Source organism: Mesoplodon bidens (assembly GCF_964165515.1).
Source record: "Mesoplodon bidens genome assembly, chromosome: 10".
Taxonomy (NCBI): domain Eukaryota; kingdom Metazoa; phylum Chordata; class Mammalia; order Artiodactyla; family Ziphiidae; genus Mesoplodon; species Mesoplodon bidens.
The window spans coordinates 58,830,927-58,848,724 of record NC_138172.1 but is presented as its reverse complement, the minus strand read 5'-3'; the positions used below and the strand labels follow the sequence as shown (position 1 = coordinate 58,848,724).

The 17,798-nt window shown below is 40.6% G+C and overlaps 2 protein-coding genes across 2 annotated transcripts in view; both read left to right on the top strand.

Moving 5' to 3' along the window:
* The window catches only part of KHDRBS2 (KH RNA binding domain containing, signal transduction associated 2), a gene marked incomplete at its 3' end in the record, with an annotated part of 662,231 nt that overhangs the window by 564,352 nt on the left and 80,081 nt on the right, over window positions 1–17,798 (top strand). The gene's annotated exons all lie outside the window — the stretch shown is intronic.
* On the top strand, window positions 8,024–9,844 carry LOC308623213 (histone H4 transcription factor-like; the record flags this gene model as incomplete). The annotated part of the gene is made up of 2 exons (XM_081245278.1): window positions 8,024–8,848; window positions 8,960–9,844. Exons 1-2 carry the CDS (start codon window positions 8,255–8,257, stop codon window positions 9,842–9,844), a joined length of 1,479 nt encoding a protein of 492 aa, XP_081101404.1. The 5' UTR covers window positions 8,024–8,254.

The window sequence follows — 17,798 nt, the reverse complement described above, 5'->3', positions numbered from 1 at the left end:
TGCCCAGAGGCAGCCAGGCCAACCTCAGGCCACGGAGTCTAGTTGTTTGGAAAAATAGACTATAGGCTGAGGAACTTCTCCTAGCTTTTGTACAAGGACCCCCAGAACTGTTCCCTGTTCTTCAGCTATGTACAACACAAATGGCTTTTTTTTTTTTTTAAATTGGGGAGACCCAGAGCAGGAGCTCTGGTGAGGGCCTGTTTGATATTATTAAAAACTTTTTCTTGTTTTCCAGTCCAAAGTAATTGTTCTGTATTTGGGCCTTTAGTGGCTTTGTATAGAAGCTTAGCCATTCGTCTGAATCCTGGAATCCAAATTCTTCAAAATCCTGCCATGCCTAAGAAAGTACAAAGTTTTATTTTGTCTTTTGGGAGCTTAGGCCTAATATAGCTTGTTTTCTATCTGGCGATAACTGTCTACTTCCAGGGTTTATAATATATCCCAGATATATAACTTGTTGTTTTGAGATTTGTGCTTTTTTTTTTTTTTTTTTTCTGGGAGGCACTGTAACCCTGGGTCCCAAGGAAATTAAAGACTTCAATGGTATTCTGATCTGAGGCCTCCATGGTGGGACTACATATTAATATGTCTACATATTGTAGAATGGCCCTTCTTTTAGGTGTATTTCCTTTAGCTCTTTTCCTAGGGCCTGGACGAACAAGTGTGGGCTGTCTTAAAATCCCTGGGGGCAATACCATCCAGGTATATTGTTGCATTTGGCCATAGCGGGGGTTAGTCCACTCGAAGGCAAACAGATACTGTGATGAGGGATGAACTGGTATGCAAAAGAAGGCATCCTGAGGTCAAGCACAGTAAAACATTTGGCATCTCCAGGAATCTGGACTAATATATTATAAGGACTGACCACAAGCGTATGTATAGGGACCACTGCATCATTTACTGATTTAAGGTCTTGTACCATTTGATATTTCCCATTTGGCTTAACAACTGGCAGAATAGGGGTTATTGCATGGAGACTGACAGTGCACTAAGAGGCCATGTTTTAAGAATTTATCTATGAGAAGTTGCAAACTTTTTTTGCTTCCAACTTTATGGGGTACTGTCTCTTGTTAGGATAAGTGACTTCTGGCTTAAGGCTAATTTTTACAGGTTAGGCATTTATAGCCTTCCCAGGGATTCCTTTGTCCCAAATTGCCGGGTTTACTGTGTGTAGAATATGGTTGGGAATAGACCCTTGTTCTTCCAGCTGATTTGTCTTGGTCAGAGTCAAGAAAAGGGACTGCTTGGGGCCTCCTAATTGTAATGTGGTTCCAAGGGAGCCCATAAGGTCTCTCCCCAGTAGTGGGGTAGGACACTCAGGCACAATCAAAAAGCCATGTGAGATCAAAAGCTGTTTAAATTGGCAAGTGAGAGGCCCAGTGAGGAAATGGGTGCGAGGCTTTCTGTTGACATCAGTCACAGTACAGCTTTTGGAGAAAAGAGGTCCATCATGAGAGACCAGGAAAGAGTAAGTGGCTCCCATATCAATTAAAAAAATGGTTTTCTTACCTGCCACATCAAGGACCATGCAGGGCTTCTTGATGGAGATAGACATCTCATGGTGGGGAGTCACCAGAATCCCCTAGCCACCTCAGTCATCCAACTTGGCCATCTCGGAATTGGGAGCCCCCCTTCCCCTTCAGGATGGAGGGCATTCCTACTTCCAATGACCGGTTTGTTTGCAGACTGGGCATGGGCCAGAGAGCTCTTGTTGGCACTTTTGGGCCCAGTAGTCAGTTGGCTTACATTTGAAGCATCCCCCCTTGCTGGCTTTACCTCCAGGAAGATGGTTAAACTTCCTTGGCCCCCTTGGGTTCTCCTGAGGTTTCAAGGCATGGCTGACATCTATGGCCATGAGTTTAGCTTGAGCCCTGGCCTGCTTGTTTTCATGTCAGGTTCTCTCCTCTTCCTCAGCTAGATCTCGATTATTAAATACCCCAAAGGCCACCTCTAGAAGTTGGGGCGTTGGGGTTTGTGAGCCTAATTGTAACTTTTGGAGTTTCCACCTTATATCAGGGGTAGACTGGCTGATAAAATGTTTTCCCAGCAGAGATTGACCCTGGGGAGTGGATGGTTCAATGTTAGTAAATTTTCAAAAAGCCTGCACAAGCCATCCCTGAAGGAGGGCTGGATTTTCTTTTTCTTCTTGGGTCACTCCTTTACCCTTTGGCTTTTTGATATACTTTCTCATCCCTTCTAATACACATTGGATCATGTGCTTCCTGCCTTCTGTTCCATCTCGGGAATTATAATTACAACAGGACTTCTGATTTGGGACTGCGTCTCCACCCTTAACAAAATGTTGAGATTGGCAAGCTGGCTACCGTGCCCCTGGGCTGCTGCCCCAAATCTGTTTTTCCTCAGGGTTACAGCAAGTAGACAGGACTATTTGGACATCCTTCCAAGTTAAATCAAAGGACTGAGTTAGGGCCTGAAACCCTTCAGCAAACATACTACAGTCTTCAGAAAATTGGCCCAGTCTCTTCTGCTTTGGGCTAAATCAGTTAAAGAGAAGGGCACATGTACTCTAATTGTCCCCTCACCATTTGTCACTTCCCTAATAGGGCCTATTTTTCCTGATCCTGGGTGATAGGAAGTTCCACTATGAGTTACCCTGGAGAGACCTGTCTCTCCCTCCGAGGGTAATGGAGGGTATAAAGGGACATAGGGAGGTGGAGTTTGGGATTGGTCAGAGAAATCTGAAGAAGTAGGTGCCTCCAGGGAAGTAGGTGGCTCTGGAGAATCAGGTGGCTCTGGAGAAGCAGGGGAAACTTGATTTCCCCTCTCCCTAAAAATTGGGGAAGATTAGAAGGAGTTCATCTAAAATGTTGGGAGTGTTTTCTGATTACCCTGAGTTTTGATTAAGGAGCCTCATAGAGTGGGGTTTTGGTAAAGGACTGTGAAGGCTTGGATATAGGGAACCTCAGTCCATTTTCCCATCTTATGAGAGTAAAGATCCAATTGCAAGATGGTACTGTAATTTAGAAACCCATTTTCAGGCCATTTTTCTCTATCCCCCAACTTACATAAAGGCCAGGCAGTGTTAGTAGAGTTAAAATTTTTCCCTTTCCAGCCCTTCTATTTTTTTAAATTTCCAATTTTTAAGAATATATTCCAGAGGTGTTTCTTCTGGCTTAGAAGAGGATCCTCCTATGTTGAGTAACCTGCAACCAAGAGCACTCCTTGAAATGAAGTCTGTAATCTCAGAGACATTTACTAGGAGGCTTTTGTCAGAAGGGGATTAGAGTGTCCTCCGAATTCTCATCTTACCTAATGGGTTTTTGAGGGCCCTCTATTCTCCCATCACCTAACCAGACATCTCTGGTTGACCCAGTCCCTCGCACAAGGGGGCCCCTATAGAGGATGTTTGAACCAGTGCCAGTGCATTGACAGGACTCTCTTTGATGGAGATCTGGTGTCCATAAAGCTTATGTCCTATAACAATTTTTCCTATGTTGGGGTGTATTCCTCGAGATTGAGCATCTGTGAAGCCTTATTAAAGGATGTGGGCTGCTTGGAAGTGGCCAGCCCAAAAGGTAGTCTGTAACGAGGTATGGGCTGCCAAGGCTTAGAGTGAAGTGGGTCCTAGAGGTGCAAAAAGGAACTCCTGGAGGAATTGGAGTTGGGCACAATGGAAAATGCCACAGGGGTCAGGACCTGAGGGCCTAGAGGTAGGAGTATTCCCACAGGGGATTTTTTGTGCATAGAGTAAGGTGAGAGACTAGACAGCAGAAGAACCCAAAACCCTATCTCTTATTTGTTTGGTGGCTGTGATAAAAATTGGGCAAAGCCTGATGATTCCATCTGACACAAGGAACAGCGAGTTTGGACAATGTTTCCCATGTAGTTTAACATACAAAATGAACCCAATTAGTTTAGGATCTCTCTTTAGGATTCTCCAAGGGCCCTTTGAAGCACCCCAAAGTTAGCTGGGGGTGTCAAAAGAACTTTAATTAGAATTTGATATTTGGGATGTCTGTCAAAAATTTCAAAAAGCTTTACAAACACCTGGTCAGATAGAATCATAGGTGGCTGTGAAACAATTATTCCTAGACTAAGGTGAAAAAAAAAAAAGATCTCAAAAATAAATACAGATCACTTAAAGACACAGAAACTCATACAATCTGTTATCAAAAAACAGCATTCCAGGAAAACTTTGTTCTCTTTTGAGAGAGAGAAACCAAATCCAGTCCTGTATCAGCCTACTCATAATAAAATCCATTTACCTAATTAAATTTAATCCAACCTTAGAAAGTCCTGACCACATACAAAATTATTTTCTCAGTGTTCCTCTTCCACAAACCTTCTGCAACTTTCTGTAGCCAGAAAGTCCCTTATTCTTTCCATTCAGAAATAACCAGCTTTGGAACAAACTCACCCTTTTTACATTAACAAAGTATATTTCCAATCCTCATACATTTCTTTCTGAAAACACACCTCCTACTTTCCTTAAGCAACCATGAACTGTCATTTACATTAGCATTCTATAAATTGATAGAGAACATCTCAAGGTGACACCAAACAGCTTTAGTTTCTCTCTCACAAGAAGACAAAAGTAGGTAAATTTAGACCTGCTTAGCAATTAATGTTCCCAATATTTTATCTTATTTGAAATGGCCTGGATATTCAATGAATTCCTATCATTTAACTTAATTTAGTTTTAAGTTACCAAAATTTGGAGAGACTATTTAAATGGACGTTTCCAAAACATAATTATTCCTATAGAGTTTACCAAAACGCTCTTATCTCAGGACCATTTACTTAAAAGTTTAATCATATCAGGTTATTTTCCATATTAACAGATTTTATAACTGAAACAATATGCACTTATTGACTTTCAGTAACCATAGGTACAATAAAAGTATTATACTTAATGTTGATGACTCTAAAGACAGGTTTGCATTAATTAAACCCATAAGCTTAAGCTATCTCTAATACCAGAGATTAATTAGATATTGAATATTTCCCAGATCACATTAACCCAAAATGTATTCTGGTGAGCCTCCTTTATATTTCTGAGAATGTGTATAAGCACTCCATTTCCTTAAGCCAATTAAATACAGATCATTTACAAGTTAATTTTTCCATAAAGACAGACAGAACCAGAGACCTCATAGTTTCCCACTTGAATTTAAAATGGTCCCTTTTTTTCCTTGGTCTGGGAGGCTACAGATGAATCAGGTAGTTCCTGAGAGCCCAGGCAGAATAATTACACTGCAAAAGCAGAAGAGACAGATGCAAGACCCTAGAGCTCAGGCAGAAAGAATAGTTACACTACAAAAGCAGAGGAGGGAAAATTGCAAGCTCCTTTCTTTTCTTTTTTGTTCTTTAAAATCCCACCAAGTAAGCCAAGCCTGGAAAGTGCGCTGTATTTGTATTTCAAGGTTTAAATGCTCCACCATGCCCACAATTTTGGCAGAGACTTCAGGTATGAGGATTCAGGGAGGGGGGAGGGGGGAGGGACAGAAAAGACTGAAAAAGGGAAAGAGACAGCAGGAAAATACAGGTGAGAATACTGGGATGATAGAACATCCAGCCAGTTCATGATATGAGGTTTAACCCCCTATCACTCTCATAAACCTCCTGTCAGGGAGAGGCTGCTGGACCAGGGTCTGCATGGTGTGAGGCATGCCTCTCCCACCTCTGTCACCTATCAAGGGGAGCCATTGCCGGTCAGAGGGAGCATGGTCTCACAAGCTGAGAGGAGTGACGCTGTAGCTGCCAATGTCCAGTCTTTCAGAAGTAGGGGACAGAGGTAAGAGAGGACAGAGAGAGGAGAAGTGGAGAGATTTCAGGAGAGGGAAAAGACAAGGGGGAGGGGAAAGTGTAGAGTCTGAATGAGGGTACTGAGGTCCCAAGGGGCCAGGAAGGCAGACTTACCAAATCCAGTGACACTGAAACAAGAGGTTCACAAGGTGGCCACTTGTCACCCATGGTGAAGCTGTATTTGGTGGTCCTGGAGGTACCCAGATCCTCTCCCAAGAAGGGGACAACTGCCCCACATTGGGTGCCATAAATCTGATACCAACCAGGGTTGTTGGCCTTCCCTAATCAATAGAAATTGGCTAGAAGCCAGACAAGAAATTCAGGCAAGGCTTTATTGGGGGCCCTCCTGCAGAAGGGGGAAGCAAGAACAAACAACAGATTCCCTTGATTGTTCACTCGCTGGGCAGGGCAGTGAGCTTGTTCCTTATATGGGGTGAGGGTAGGGGTGTGTCCAGGGGTTGGGCTAGAGGGGTGGCTTAGGTGGTTTGCCCACCCCTTAGGTGGTGGTGTGTGCAGGGGGCATGTGTAGTACCCTGCTTTTGCTCCCAACACCCTTTTTTTTCTCCTGGATCTTCAAAAGTGGCAGTTGACTATTTTTAGTCTTTTTGTATCTTTTTGTCCATAATTTTCCCCAACTGCACATGCATGCAGTTATTTTTAGACCCCTACAGTTTCTTTGTATTTTGTTGCTTGAGGAGAGGTTTGTTCAGGTGCAAACAAAGGGTCCCAGGTCCCAGCCTGTCTCAAACTGAAAAAAAAAGACATGTAAAAAGTCTCTGGACAGCTGAGTATTTCACACATGTTTATTCACGAGTGATTCTGCATCCATGTAGCCAACAGCCACATGTGGCTACTTAAATTTAAATTTAAATCAATTAAATTAAATTAAAAATTCAGTTCCTCAGTTACCCTAACCACATTTAAGTGCTCAAAAGCCACGTCTGACCAGTGACAGCACAGAGCATGGAAACTTCTATTATCACAGAAAGATCTATTGGACTGCACGGCCCTAGTATTTATGAAGCCTCCATGTAGGAAATACAATAGGAGCTATAACATTATAAGCCAACGCAATATTAAATTTGGAAAGAAGTAAATCATCACAGAGAAAATGAATAGTTAATAGAATAATATGGCAATTTGAATTATCCTTTGATGGAAATTTGGGGTTTTATATGGCAAACTTATATTTCTGGCCTCAATAGCTTACATTTGATAGTTTTAATAATATAACATGTAAAATTGTTTAATAATGCAGAATGCTGTACACCAACACATTTGTAACATTTTTAGACTAAATTTTTCAAATAAATCTCATGTAAACTTAAACTATAGCTTGTGTGGTTGCAGTAGAGATGAAGGGCCCCTCCTTGCTCATACTGCCTGCCTCCAGAGCTGCTGGTTTTGGAGGAAGCCCTGAGTCACCAGCCCCACAGGAGAGCCTGAGCTACGTGGAAACAAACAAACAAACAAATAAAGCAGGCCCCGACTAGAGAAGGAGAGAATACTTTCAAAAGAAGATTAAAAATCAGAACTAGACTTGAGAGCTCCGTCGAGAATGGTTTGGAAGGAAGTAGGGGTGCCCGCAGTGGAACCAGTTAGGTCAGTGTACACATCCGGGATGGACGTTGTTAATGGACTAGAGAGGGGGCGGCGAACATCAAGAGCATCAAGAATGGGGAAAGAACATGAGAGCTCCTGTATTTAAGGGGGTAGCATTTACAGGTCTTGGCAATGGATTGGATGCGACGTGTGAGGGAGGAATCAGCCATGACCGCCAGGTTTCTGACTTGAAGGAGTCATTCACTGAGCCTGGTGACACAGGAGGTGAGGTGCAGGGGAAAGAGAAAATGGCACAAGGAATACTGATATTTAAGAAACAGGAAGATTAAGAAGGTGAAGGACCCCCAGTTTGGGCTGAGCGGGGCTTACTGTGGTGGGCACGGAGCCTCGCATGCCTCCTCCTCCGCCTCCTAGGCCTCCTCCACCTGTTCCTCCACCTCACCGCCCACGCGGCCAGCTAGCTTGATAACCAACACAAGGTCGGAGACCACTCTCTGCGCTCAGCCCGAGCTCTGCGCATGCCCAGTGGGTGCCGTGGGCCGAGCCTGCGCAGTTGGGGGAATTCGGGCCCTAGGGATCCCCGCTTACGCCACGCCAGGAGATCGGCGGCGCCAGCAGCGGTACCTTTCCGCTCGTCCCGCCGCCCCTCACTCCCGCCCCTTCCGTGTTTTGGTCGCGCATGGGTTCCGTCAGTCGCAGGGGCGATTGGTTGTTAGAGGGATCCGAGAACGGCAATTGGCTGTCGTTGGCCGTCGCTCAAGAGCCCTACCGGAGACGGTGGGAGGTGGGAGAAGAGCAGGAGAGACCCCGGAGCCGATTAGACTGATCGACGGGTGAAGGCCATGCCGCCCCCTGGGAAAGTTCCTTGAAAGGAGAACCTGGGGCTACAGTGTGAGTGGGATCCTGCTCCTTTGTGTGCTCAGCCATGGAGGAGTTCTGCGAGCACGTCACTCAGCACCTGCAGCAGCACCTGCAGGGCTCCGGGGAGGAGGAGGAGGAGGAGGAGGACCCGCTGAAGGAAGAATTCTCCTGCTTGTGGCAGGAGTGCGGCTTTTGTTCTCTGGACAGTTCTGCTGATCTTGTGCGCCATGTCTACTTCCACTGCTACCACACCAAGCTGAAACAGTGCGGGCTGCAGGCCCTGCAGAGCCAGGCCGACCTCAGCCCCTGCGTCCTGGACTTCCAGAGCCGCAACCTCATCCCTGACATCCCTGACCACTTCCTGTGTCTGTGGGAGCACTGTGAGAGCTCCTTCGACAATCCCGAGTGGTTCTATCGGCATGTGGAAGCGCACAGCCTATGCTGTGAATACCAGGCAGTCGGCAAGGACAACCACTTGGTGTTGTGTGGCTGGAAAGGCTGTACGTGCACCTTCAAGGACCGCTTTAAGCTTCGAGAGCACCTCTGTAGCCATACCCAGAAGGTGGTGGCCTGCCCCACCTGCGGGGGCATGTTTGCCAACAACACCAAGTTCTTAGATCACATCCGTTGCCAGACCTCATTGGATCCTCTTATCTCAGTGAATCCTAGCAGCAGCCCCATGAGGTAGGCCTCTTATCCACGCTTTTGGCAGATGAGGAAACTGAGGCTCAGAGAGGTTAAATCGCTTACCTGAGATTACACAGCTAAGCAACACTTCCAGTGCTCTCACTGTTCCAAGAGATTTGCCACGGAGCGGCTGCTGCGGGACCACATGCGTAACCATGTGAACCACTACAAGTGCCCTCTCTGCGACATGACCTGCCCACTGCCATCCTCCCTCCGAAACCACATGCGCTTTCGCCACAGCGAGGCCCGGCCCTTTAAATGTGACTATTGTGACTACAGCTGCAAGAATCTGATCGACCTCCGGAAGCACCTGGATACCCATAGCAAAGAGCCAGCCTACAGGTGTGATTTCGAGAACTGCACCTTCAGTGCCCGGTCGCTCTGCTCTATCAAGTCCCATTACCGAAAAGTGCATGAAGGAGACTCAGAGCCGAGGTACAGATGCCACGTGTGTGACAAATGCTTCACGAGGGGTAATAACCTCACCGTGCACCTTCGCAAGAAACACCAGTTCAAGTGGCCCTCAGGGCACCCCCGTTTTCGGTACAAGGAGCATGAAGACGGCTACATGCGGCTGCAGCTGGTTCGCTATGAGAGTGTAGAGCTGACACAGCAACTACTGCAGCAGCCGCCAGAGGGATCGGGCCTAGGAGCATCACTGAATGAGAGCAGCCTGCAGGGCATCATTCTAGAAACAGTGCCAGGGGAGCCAGGACTCCAGGAAGAGGCTGAAGAGGAAGAAGAAGGTGGGGGTGGTTGGGGGACAGCCCTCTCGGCCTCTCAGGACACTTCTAGCCCTGTCATCCACGTGGTGAATCAGACCAGCGCCCAAGGCGAGCGAGAGATTATCTACTACGTGCTGTCCGAAGCCCCGGGAGAGCCACCTCCAGCCTCTGAGCCCCCCTCCGGGGGCATCATGGAAGAGCTTCAGGGAGTAGCCAAGGGGCCAGAAGTCCAGATGGTGTGAAGGCTGCAGACCCTGACCATTGCTACCCCAGACCCCAGCTGGGGTTTGAGCCGGGCTCGTGGCAGTGCCCCTAGTGGGCAGCCCTTGCCAATGGATGCCTTTAGGAGTGGTGCTGAGAGCAGTGCGGTCCACTCTGGACCCGGCTTGCATCATTCGGCAAACCGAGGGACTTCCCTTTTGTGCCAGACCACATTCTGTGGGGATCCTGAGGAGTTTGGATTCTTTAGGGGGGCACCCTGGTTGTGTGTGTTCTTGTAGAGGGGGCTAGTGTCAGGCTTAACCCTAACCCCCAGACGTGCTGGAAGAGTGATTAAAATCCATAGTCAACTCACATCCATTCCTGTCTTTAGGGGTCCTTAGGCCCAGGGATGATAACGTAACTGATCCCTGCAAGGGCACTTTCCTCACAACCAGCCAAGGCATTTCCCTCTAAATGGTTCCTCCTACAAACCCCAAGGACTTTCATGGTCATCCTCAGGGATGAGATTGGAGGCACTGAGTATGTGTGTAACAATTGTTTTTGGTAATAAAAGAAACGCTTGGGCCATTAAAAAAAAAAATCAGAACTAAACCTAATTTAGCAATGAGACCCCCTTCCTATTCAAACAATGTTAACGTCATTATTAATGACATAGTTAACTTGAATACTTACATTTTCTCCATGAAACTAAGCACTACTGAAACAAAACATTCCAGAAAAATAAAATTAGTAATGCTGTCATGACTCAGTGCAAAACCAAGTTTTAAAAGACAACTCATGTTTTTCACTTGTAAGTCAAATGTTAAAGATGAATAAAGGGCATTGTCATATCTTAGTATTTTCTAATCATAGAAATTGCAAAGAGATCAGAAATGTCTTCCTCTCAGGATAATAAAGGAATTTTTGTTATATATGGTACCATACAACAGGGAAAAAGCCATTGTAAGAATGAAGATTACTCAACTGGTTTATATGAAATTATTATTTCATTTTGATATGCATTTGCCTGATGCATAATTTATTAGAAAATGATAATTATGTAAAACAAAATGCCAACATTGTTTTATTTATGAAAGTAAATGATGGATTCTTAAATTGCCTTCTAACTGAAAAGTGTCACTAAAGATACTTTATTGAAAAATATCAAATAGATAGATATATCATGCCATCATAGTCTTGCACAAACTATAAAATCTCTGTTTCAGCAACAAAATTAATATTACCAAGAAGTGTGGCAGGAGTCATTATGGGAAGTTGAATTATTGGATTCTTTTTTATTTTGCTTTGTTTTTTGTTTTGTTTTGTTTTTCTAATTTATCCCTGCCATGGACAGGTTGAATGAGATAGCTATGATGATGTTAACAACTTTTCATGCTTTGGTTTCTTGTAGCCTAAAATAGCAATATAAAACACATATCTGCAACCTCATAGCAGATGAAGCTCTAATAGAATACATTCCCCACTTATTAGAGACTTATTTATTGTTTTCCCCATAAAACTTTCAGAAAATTAAGTATTACCACATTGTAAAGCTGGACTATTAGGTGTAGTGTTTCCCCATTCGCTGTGTGGACACATTCAGGTTTAGGATGGTTTCGAACAGATAATGATTTCCCACAGAGAGTAAGCTGCATCAGTAACAAAACCTGGGGGCGGGGTGGGGGGTTATCTATTGCCATGCTGTTCCACACAAGCCAGCAATCCATAATAGGAAGGTATTCTTTTAGTGGAAAAAAGAGATGGGAGATACTATTAAAATCATTCTATTTTATAAGAAACTCATCCATATATCAAGCAGAGAATGTATGATAAAAATGTAGGGAGATATTCACATAAAAATAAAACCTTTAAGAAAAGAAACATGAGAAAGTATAAAAATCCATGATCAATCAGATACATGTCATAAACACTGATCATTTACATCCTAAGAGAATATTGACTCTTAAAATATTAGCATTTCATGTATAGTTTTTATTTTAATATTTCATGATATGTTTTTTTAATTTGAATTATTACCATGAAGTGCTTTTGTAGTAACAAGAAATATATATGAAGTGGACATGCTATGCATTTTATGGTTTAACTCATCCAGAAAGGAACATATGCTTATAAGAATTAACCACACTTCATAAAGAAAGTTAAATGTCAAGTTCTCATATGACCTGCTAATTATATTCAATAACATTAAAGAGCAGCATTTGCAAATTGCTTCTGTGCCTAGAATTTTAGAGTTTGGTGACAAAATTATGATCTTGACCCTCATAATTAAATTACTTAATTCTGGAATATTTTATGCTTCTTGATTGCATGTTCGGCTTTATTTTCTTTTTCTCTCAATTGTATTAGAAAATTTCACATTATTTTCATTTATTTTCTCTTAATACCCGCTGAATTCTCAATTTTATTAGAAAATTCCGCATTATTTTCGTTTATTTTCTTTTAAAACCTGCTGACATTTTACGGAAATAAAGCCCAAAATGAAAATAATGACCAAATTCTAAATCTGTCACCAAGGCCTGTTAAATTGAAAAGTCTTTGAAGAAACTGTGGGCACAAAGCAGAGTCAGGATGACATTTCATATTATTTAAATTTCAAAAAAGATTTTCTTCTGAAAGCCACAATAACTTATTAGCATCACAAGATATTTTTGCTTCTCTTTAGTTGACAAAAACGTCAGTTTTATAGTTTCTAGTGTTAGTATTAGGTTTAACTACAGTTCAAATACATATTTTTTGTACCTACAAAAATGGCAATTTTATATGATCCAATTAACTTTTAATATAGGTAAATCCAGTACAATAGCAGTTAGCCAAACTCTCAGTAACATAATATTTTGGAAACGTGCATTTTCCAAAATATATGGTAAGAAATGTTCTGAACTATTTTGTGTGATGATTCTCTTAGTTACAGGAAATCTTCAAAAACTTCATAAATGCGTGTTGATTAGAAAAACTCTGTATCTAGAGGAAATTTAATACATATTCTGTTTATTTTTCCATTTTTGGAAGAATTTTTGATTTGGTGTCTGTGAGGTGGTAATGTATACCCAGGAACAGCCAGAGATTCTTACAGGTTAATGTCCAAAACATACACTGGCATGGGGATTTTACAACAGGCCTTTAGAGAAATATCATCTTTTTATAAATTCAAGATTGACCTTCTTTTTAAAGTGGGATCTTCTTGAAGAAAACAGGATTATATTTATAACAGCTTGTGCCTTCATTTCCTAGTGAGATAAAGGCCAATTAAACATGGGAAGGGGAGCTCTCCTAACACTGGCTCCATGTGGAGCATGGTGTAGCCTAAATTTCTCTTCTCAGTAGGCACCCTGAACAGTGCTTGTAATTTCAACTGTCATCTTTATGTTGATCACTTCCAGAGCTATATCTGTAGCCCAGACTGCCTAAGCTTCAATCTTCTCTATCCAATTTCCTAAAACCATCTCTCCATGGCATCAAGGTTATCTGCTGCTATCCTAACTGCCTGCCAGGGGAACACTTAATCCTCTTTGGAAGAAAATATTATCAGGCAAAACCCTTCACAAATTTCCATAGACAATATCAAGAATTCAGTAAATAAAATTATAAGGCATGAGGAAACCAAGAGGAAAAATAAAGAAATAAGTGATTCAGACATTGGAGTTATCATCCAAGGGTTTTATAATAACTATGATTAACCTAGTCAAGAAAATAGAGGGGAAAATGGAGCCTAGTCCCAAAAGACTTGGAATTCTTTTAAAGAGTCAAATGAATGTGACAAAATGCAGATAGATCTATGTATTGTCATTCCACTGCTTGAAATCTTTCCATGGCTTTCTTGCCTATAGGATAAAAATAAAATCCTTACTGTGTCATAGGAAACACTTCAGACCTGACTCCTACCTACTTCTTTAGCCCAACTGCCTACCATTTCTTAGGCACTTGTGTTTTAGTTAGATCCAACTGCTAGTGGTTCACCAAACAGTATTTTCTTTCATGTTGCCATGCATTCACACTTGGAAATTGGAATGCTCTGACACTACCCACTTGTCCCTCTAGAAAATATATTTATTCACAAATAACCATCTCAAATAAGGCCTTCCCTGAGAATTTCCACCTAAAATCCCCAGACAGATTTATGCATTCCTTCCAAAGTGATGTCATAGCCCCTATTATATAATCTATTGAAGCACTTTCCACTTCTATTTCAATTTTTTTTTTTATATACCTGTTGATCTCCTCTAGTAAGCCGAGAGCACCACTGTGCTAGAGCAGACTTGTGCTGGCTCACAAAATCTCTTGTAAAATTTCCAGGAATTTCATGAATTGGTTGTTAAACACAGCCATTATTAAAAATTAAATTTTATAAACTTAATATTAAATTAGTTATATTAAAGACAAAATGTTAATATTTAAAAACTCATTATTATCTAATTGTTTCATTACACTCTATGTGTAAGGTTACATCTGTTGTTCTGTATGGCAGAAATAATATATGGTGTGCTACTGTTTACCTCTTCCCAAATTTGTTTTTAAGGATATCATGTTGCTATCTTGAAATCAGGCATAGAAAGAGTATTTACACCACAGATACTGGCAAATGCTAAAAACCAGGACTTGATTTTTTGTTACAGTGATTATGCAGACAAGAAAACGATGGAGAAAAATGTTAATAAAGCAGATTTAACTTAAAAGTCTGTTACGTCTGCAGCCTTTATATCATGACCAGAACATGAAATTGAGGAAATATTCTTCTAGTGTGTAAAAACCATTGTCCAATTCAGAGCAAAGTTGCTCTCAAAAATGACAAATGAGTAAAGTTCTGACATGCATATTTGAGGTTTCCTTTTCATTTTGCTTGTCAACATAAATGAAAATTTCAAGTGACATTAATGTCAGATTTATACATGTTCATCAATACAAGGCTGTCTCTGAAGAATCAAAGAGTAATCAAGTATTTATCTTATCTGTGCTGTGATTTATAGTGGTGTTATTGTAAAACCAGAATTATAAAATTTGATAGTGAATTTTTCAAGAAACAGCAAGTCACACTAAAGTTATATGTGTACAGAAGTTACAATAAATTCTATATTTTATCTTTAAATTGAGTTCTATAAATTTTATTTTTAATGTAAATGAAATATAAATTTTATTTAAATATAAATTAAATGTATTTGTTTTTATTTAAAATACTGTGCTTTATGTCACTAAAATTTATAATAACATTATACATGCACACACACATACATACACATGCATACAATTTTTTCAAACATCACTGGTTGAGAATGTCTAAAAGACAGGAATTATGTCATTCTTCTTTTGTCTCTATTGCTAGGAATAATAGGTAATTCAGTGGTTAATATTTATAAAGTCTGCTGAATTACTATTATTTTAAGCTTATTGTAGGGCCAATATTATTTACTTTTGAAAACCCAAAATGTGTGCAGAAATTATAGTTCAGGAAAGGATGTTTAGATCAAAATGGTCTCCTTAAATTTTAAAAAAAATTAGTAGGCATATTTGTGGCAAGAAATACATTTTACAAAGTAGCCTTGAAAAGGACTGGATTTGTAAAACATGTGCTTATAGTAATACCCATGTATCCTGTATGTTGATGTGCCCAGTACTCAGATGTATAAAGTGATCTAAAATTCATAGGACACTGCAGAGAACTTGTCCTCTTCTTTCATTATTTCTCACGCCTTCATGTCAGGTCTACATTTTATATTTTACCTTATGCAAATTGCACAGGACCTGGTGAAGATCTGGAAAATAGCCAAGCTTGTGTTTCATAAAAAATCCAATGAGGATCTGCTTATTATATTGGCTCAAGTATAGAAAACTAAAGAATTTATAACTTCATAAATATGAAGAAATTCTAGGTAATAGGGATATTCTTCATGTCTCCAAAAGAAATGAGTCTTGTCTCCTTGAGCATTTTCTTTTTTGTGAGAGATGCCAAATCATCTGTCTTCAGCTAGAAGGAAATAGAGTTAAAACTTTTAGTTGTAGAGGGAGGTTTTTCCTTTACTGGGACATCAGATGTACCCTTTGTTCTTTAGGAAATTCTACTTTGAGACTGTGATAGGATAAGTAACTTCTAAAATAGTCTTAATTTATTAACACAAATGTGTTAATAGGCTGGGACATAATATCCCAGTAATTTCTTCAAAAGAAACAGCAGAAACAGTGGAGCAAGAGTGGGAAAAAAATTTAGAATTTTTGATATTTTATGCTTTGATATTTATTTGAATACCCTTATTTAATTTGAATCTCTTGCAGATACTGACTGATCCTTTTGGAAGCATATCTATTTTAGTGATTTACCTTAGAACATCACCAGCATGATCTATATTTTTAACTGTCCTAAGCAAACCACATAAATATTTACATCAAATTGTAGACAACAATAATAGATTAAGTATAAGTATCCACATTTACTTTCTCTTTTACAAAAGTACAAGTATTTATGGACAACTTAACTATATGCTTTAGGAAATTGTGGGTTGTCAGGAAAGATTTCTATCTATTCTGTGGATTTTCTATGTTAATATTTTTAAAAGTGAAAGTGTAAATGAGGAAAGAAAATGTAATAGTCTTCCACAGACCAAACGGTAAAGCTATTCTTCATAAATAGAGATCATATAACTCTCTACTCATCATTTGTAATATTCCCCTTTTCGTGGTGATTGATTTGAGTCAATCCATATCTACACTGGATGAGAATAGTCTTCTCTGTACTAATTTAACAATTCAATACATATTCATTGAATGAATACTCTATTGAATACACTATGTTAAGCACCACAAGGCACCAAAAAGGGACTAACTTTCTTTTCAGGAGCATACATTTAAAAAGAGAAAATTATAGAAAAATAAATATGGTATATGTTTAGACATTCTGGGTAGCAGTGAGAAGAAAACAATAGGCTATTAAATTCAGAGGGCAGAGGGTTACCTTATGCTTGGTAGAAGCAGAAAAATCTTCCTGAAATCATGTAATGTAAATGACCTTTAGAAATCAGTAGCATTCTAACAGATAGAAATAGGAGAAAGGAAGGGAATTCAAGAGGCTGAAGGCCTCAGAGACCTGCACCTGCCACTCCATGGCTATGCTATAGAACACAAACACAGCAAAAAAAAAAAAAAAAAAAAAAAAAAGGAACAAGACAAAACAATACTTGCTTGCCTCTTGTTGGAAGTTAGAGCGCTTGAGTCCTGAGTAGGACGTGGAGATGAATGAAGCTAATTTTTTACAAACTTGGCAGAAGAACAATAGCCTGGGTGTTAGAAAAGAGACACGTGTGGCAAACGTAATTAATCCCCCAGTCACAGACCCAGGTGGCTGCCCAGGAAAGAGAGCTGGGAACAGGCACTGCCAGTTGCAGCACTGAGAATTCTAACTGCGATGTTAACTCTTATTCTACCTGAGAGGAGATGAGGCCTTGGGATGAGGATAGGATGCGGATACAAGGAAATCTCCTCTCCACACCCTAATAGTTATTAGAACGTATGTGTGGATATTTTATAGAATGGTTGGAAGATGAATTTATAGAATTCTCTCATTAGTAAAATAAAAAATAAGAGATATCACATAGGACATAAAGATAAAATTAATGCACCAATCCAGAAGATCCAACATCTCACTAGTGAGAGTTCTAGAAAGTGAGAAGAAAAATGAAGCACTTCCCAGACCTGGAGAGTATAAACTTCCAGATGGAGAGAGTTTATTAAGTACCCAGCATAAGAAATAAAAGAAAATGCACACACATGGGCACAGCATTGGGAAATTTCAAAACATCAGAGAAAACAATGTAAAAACATCTAGAAACGGAAAAAATAAAATGAGACAAAACTAAACTAGGTCACAAACAAGTAGCAGGAATTCTCAAGACCACAGGTATGTAATGATAGAAAACATTGAATCAAAGCCCTCAAAATTTTGATTGAAAATAATTTTCAGCCTCAACTTTTATACTCAACCAAACAGTC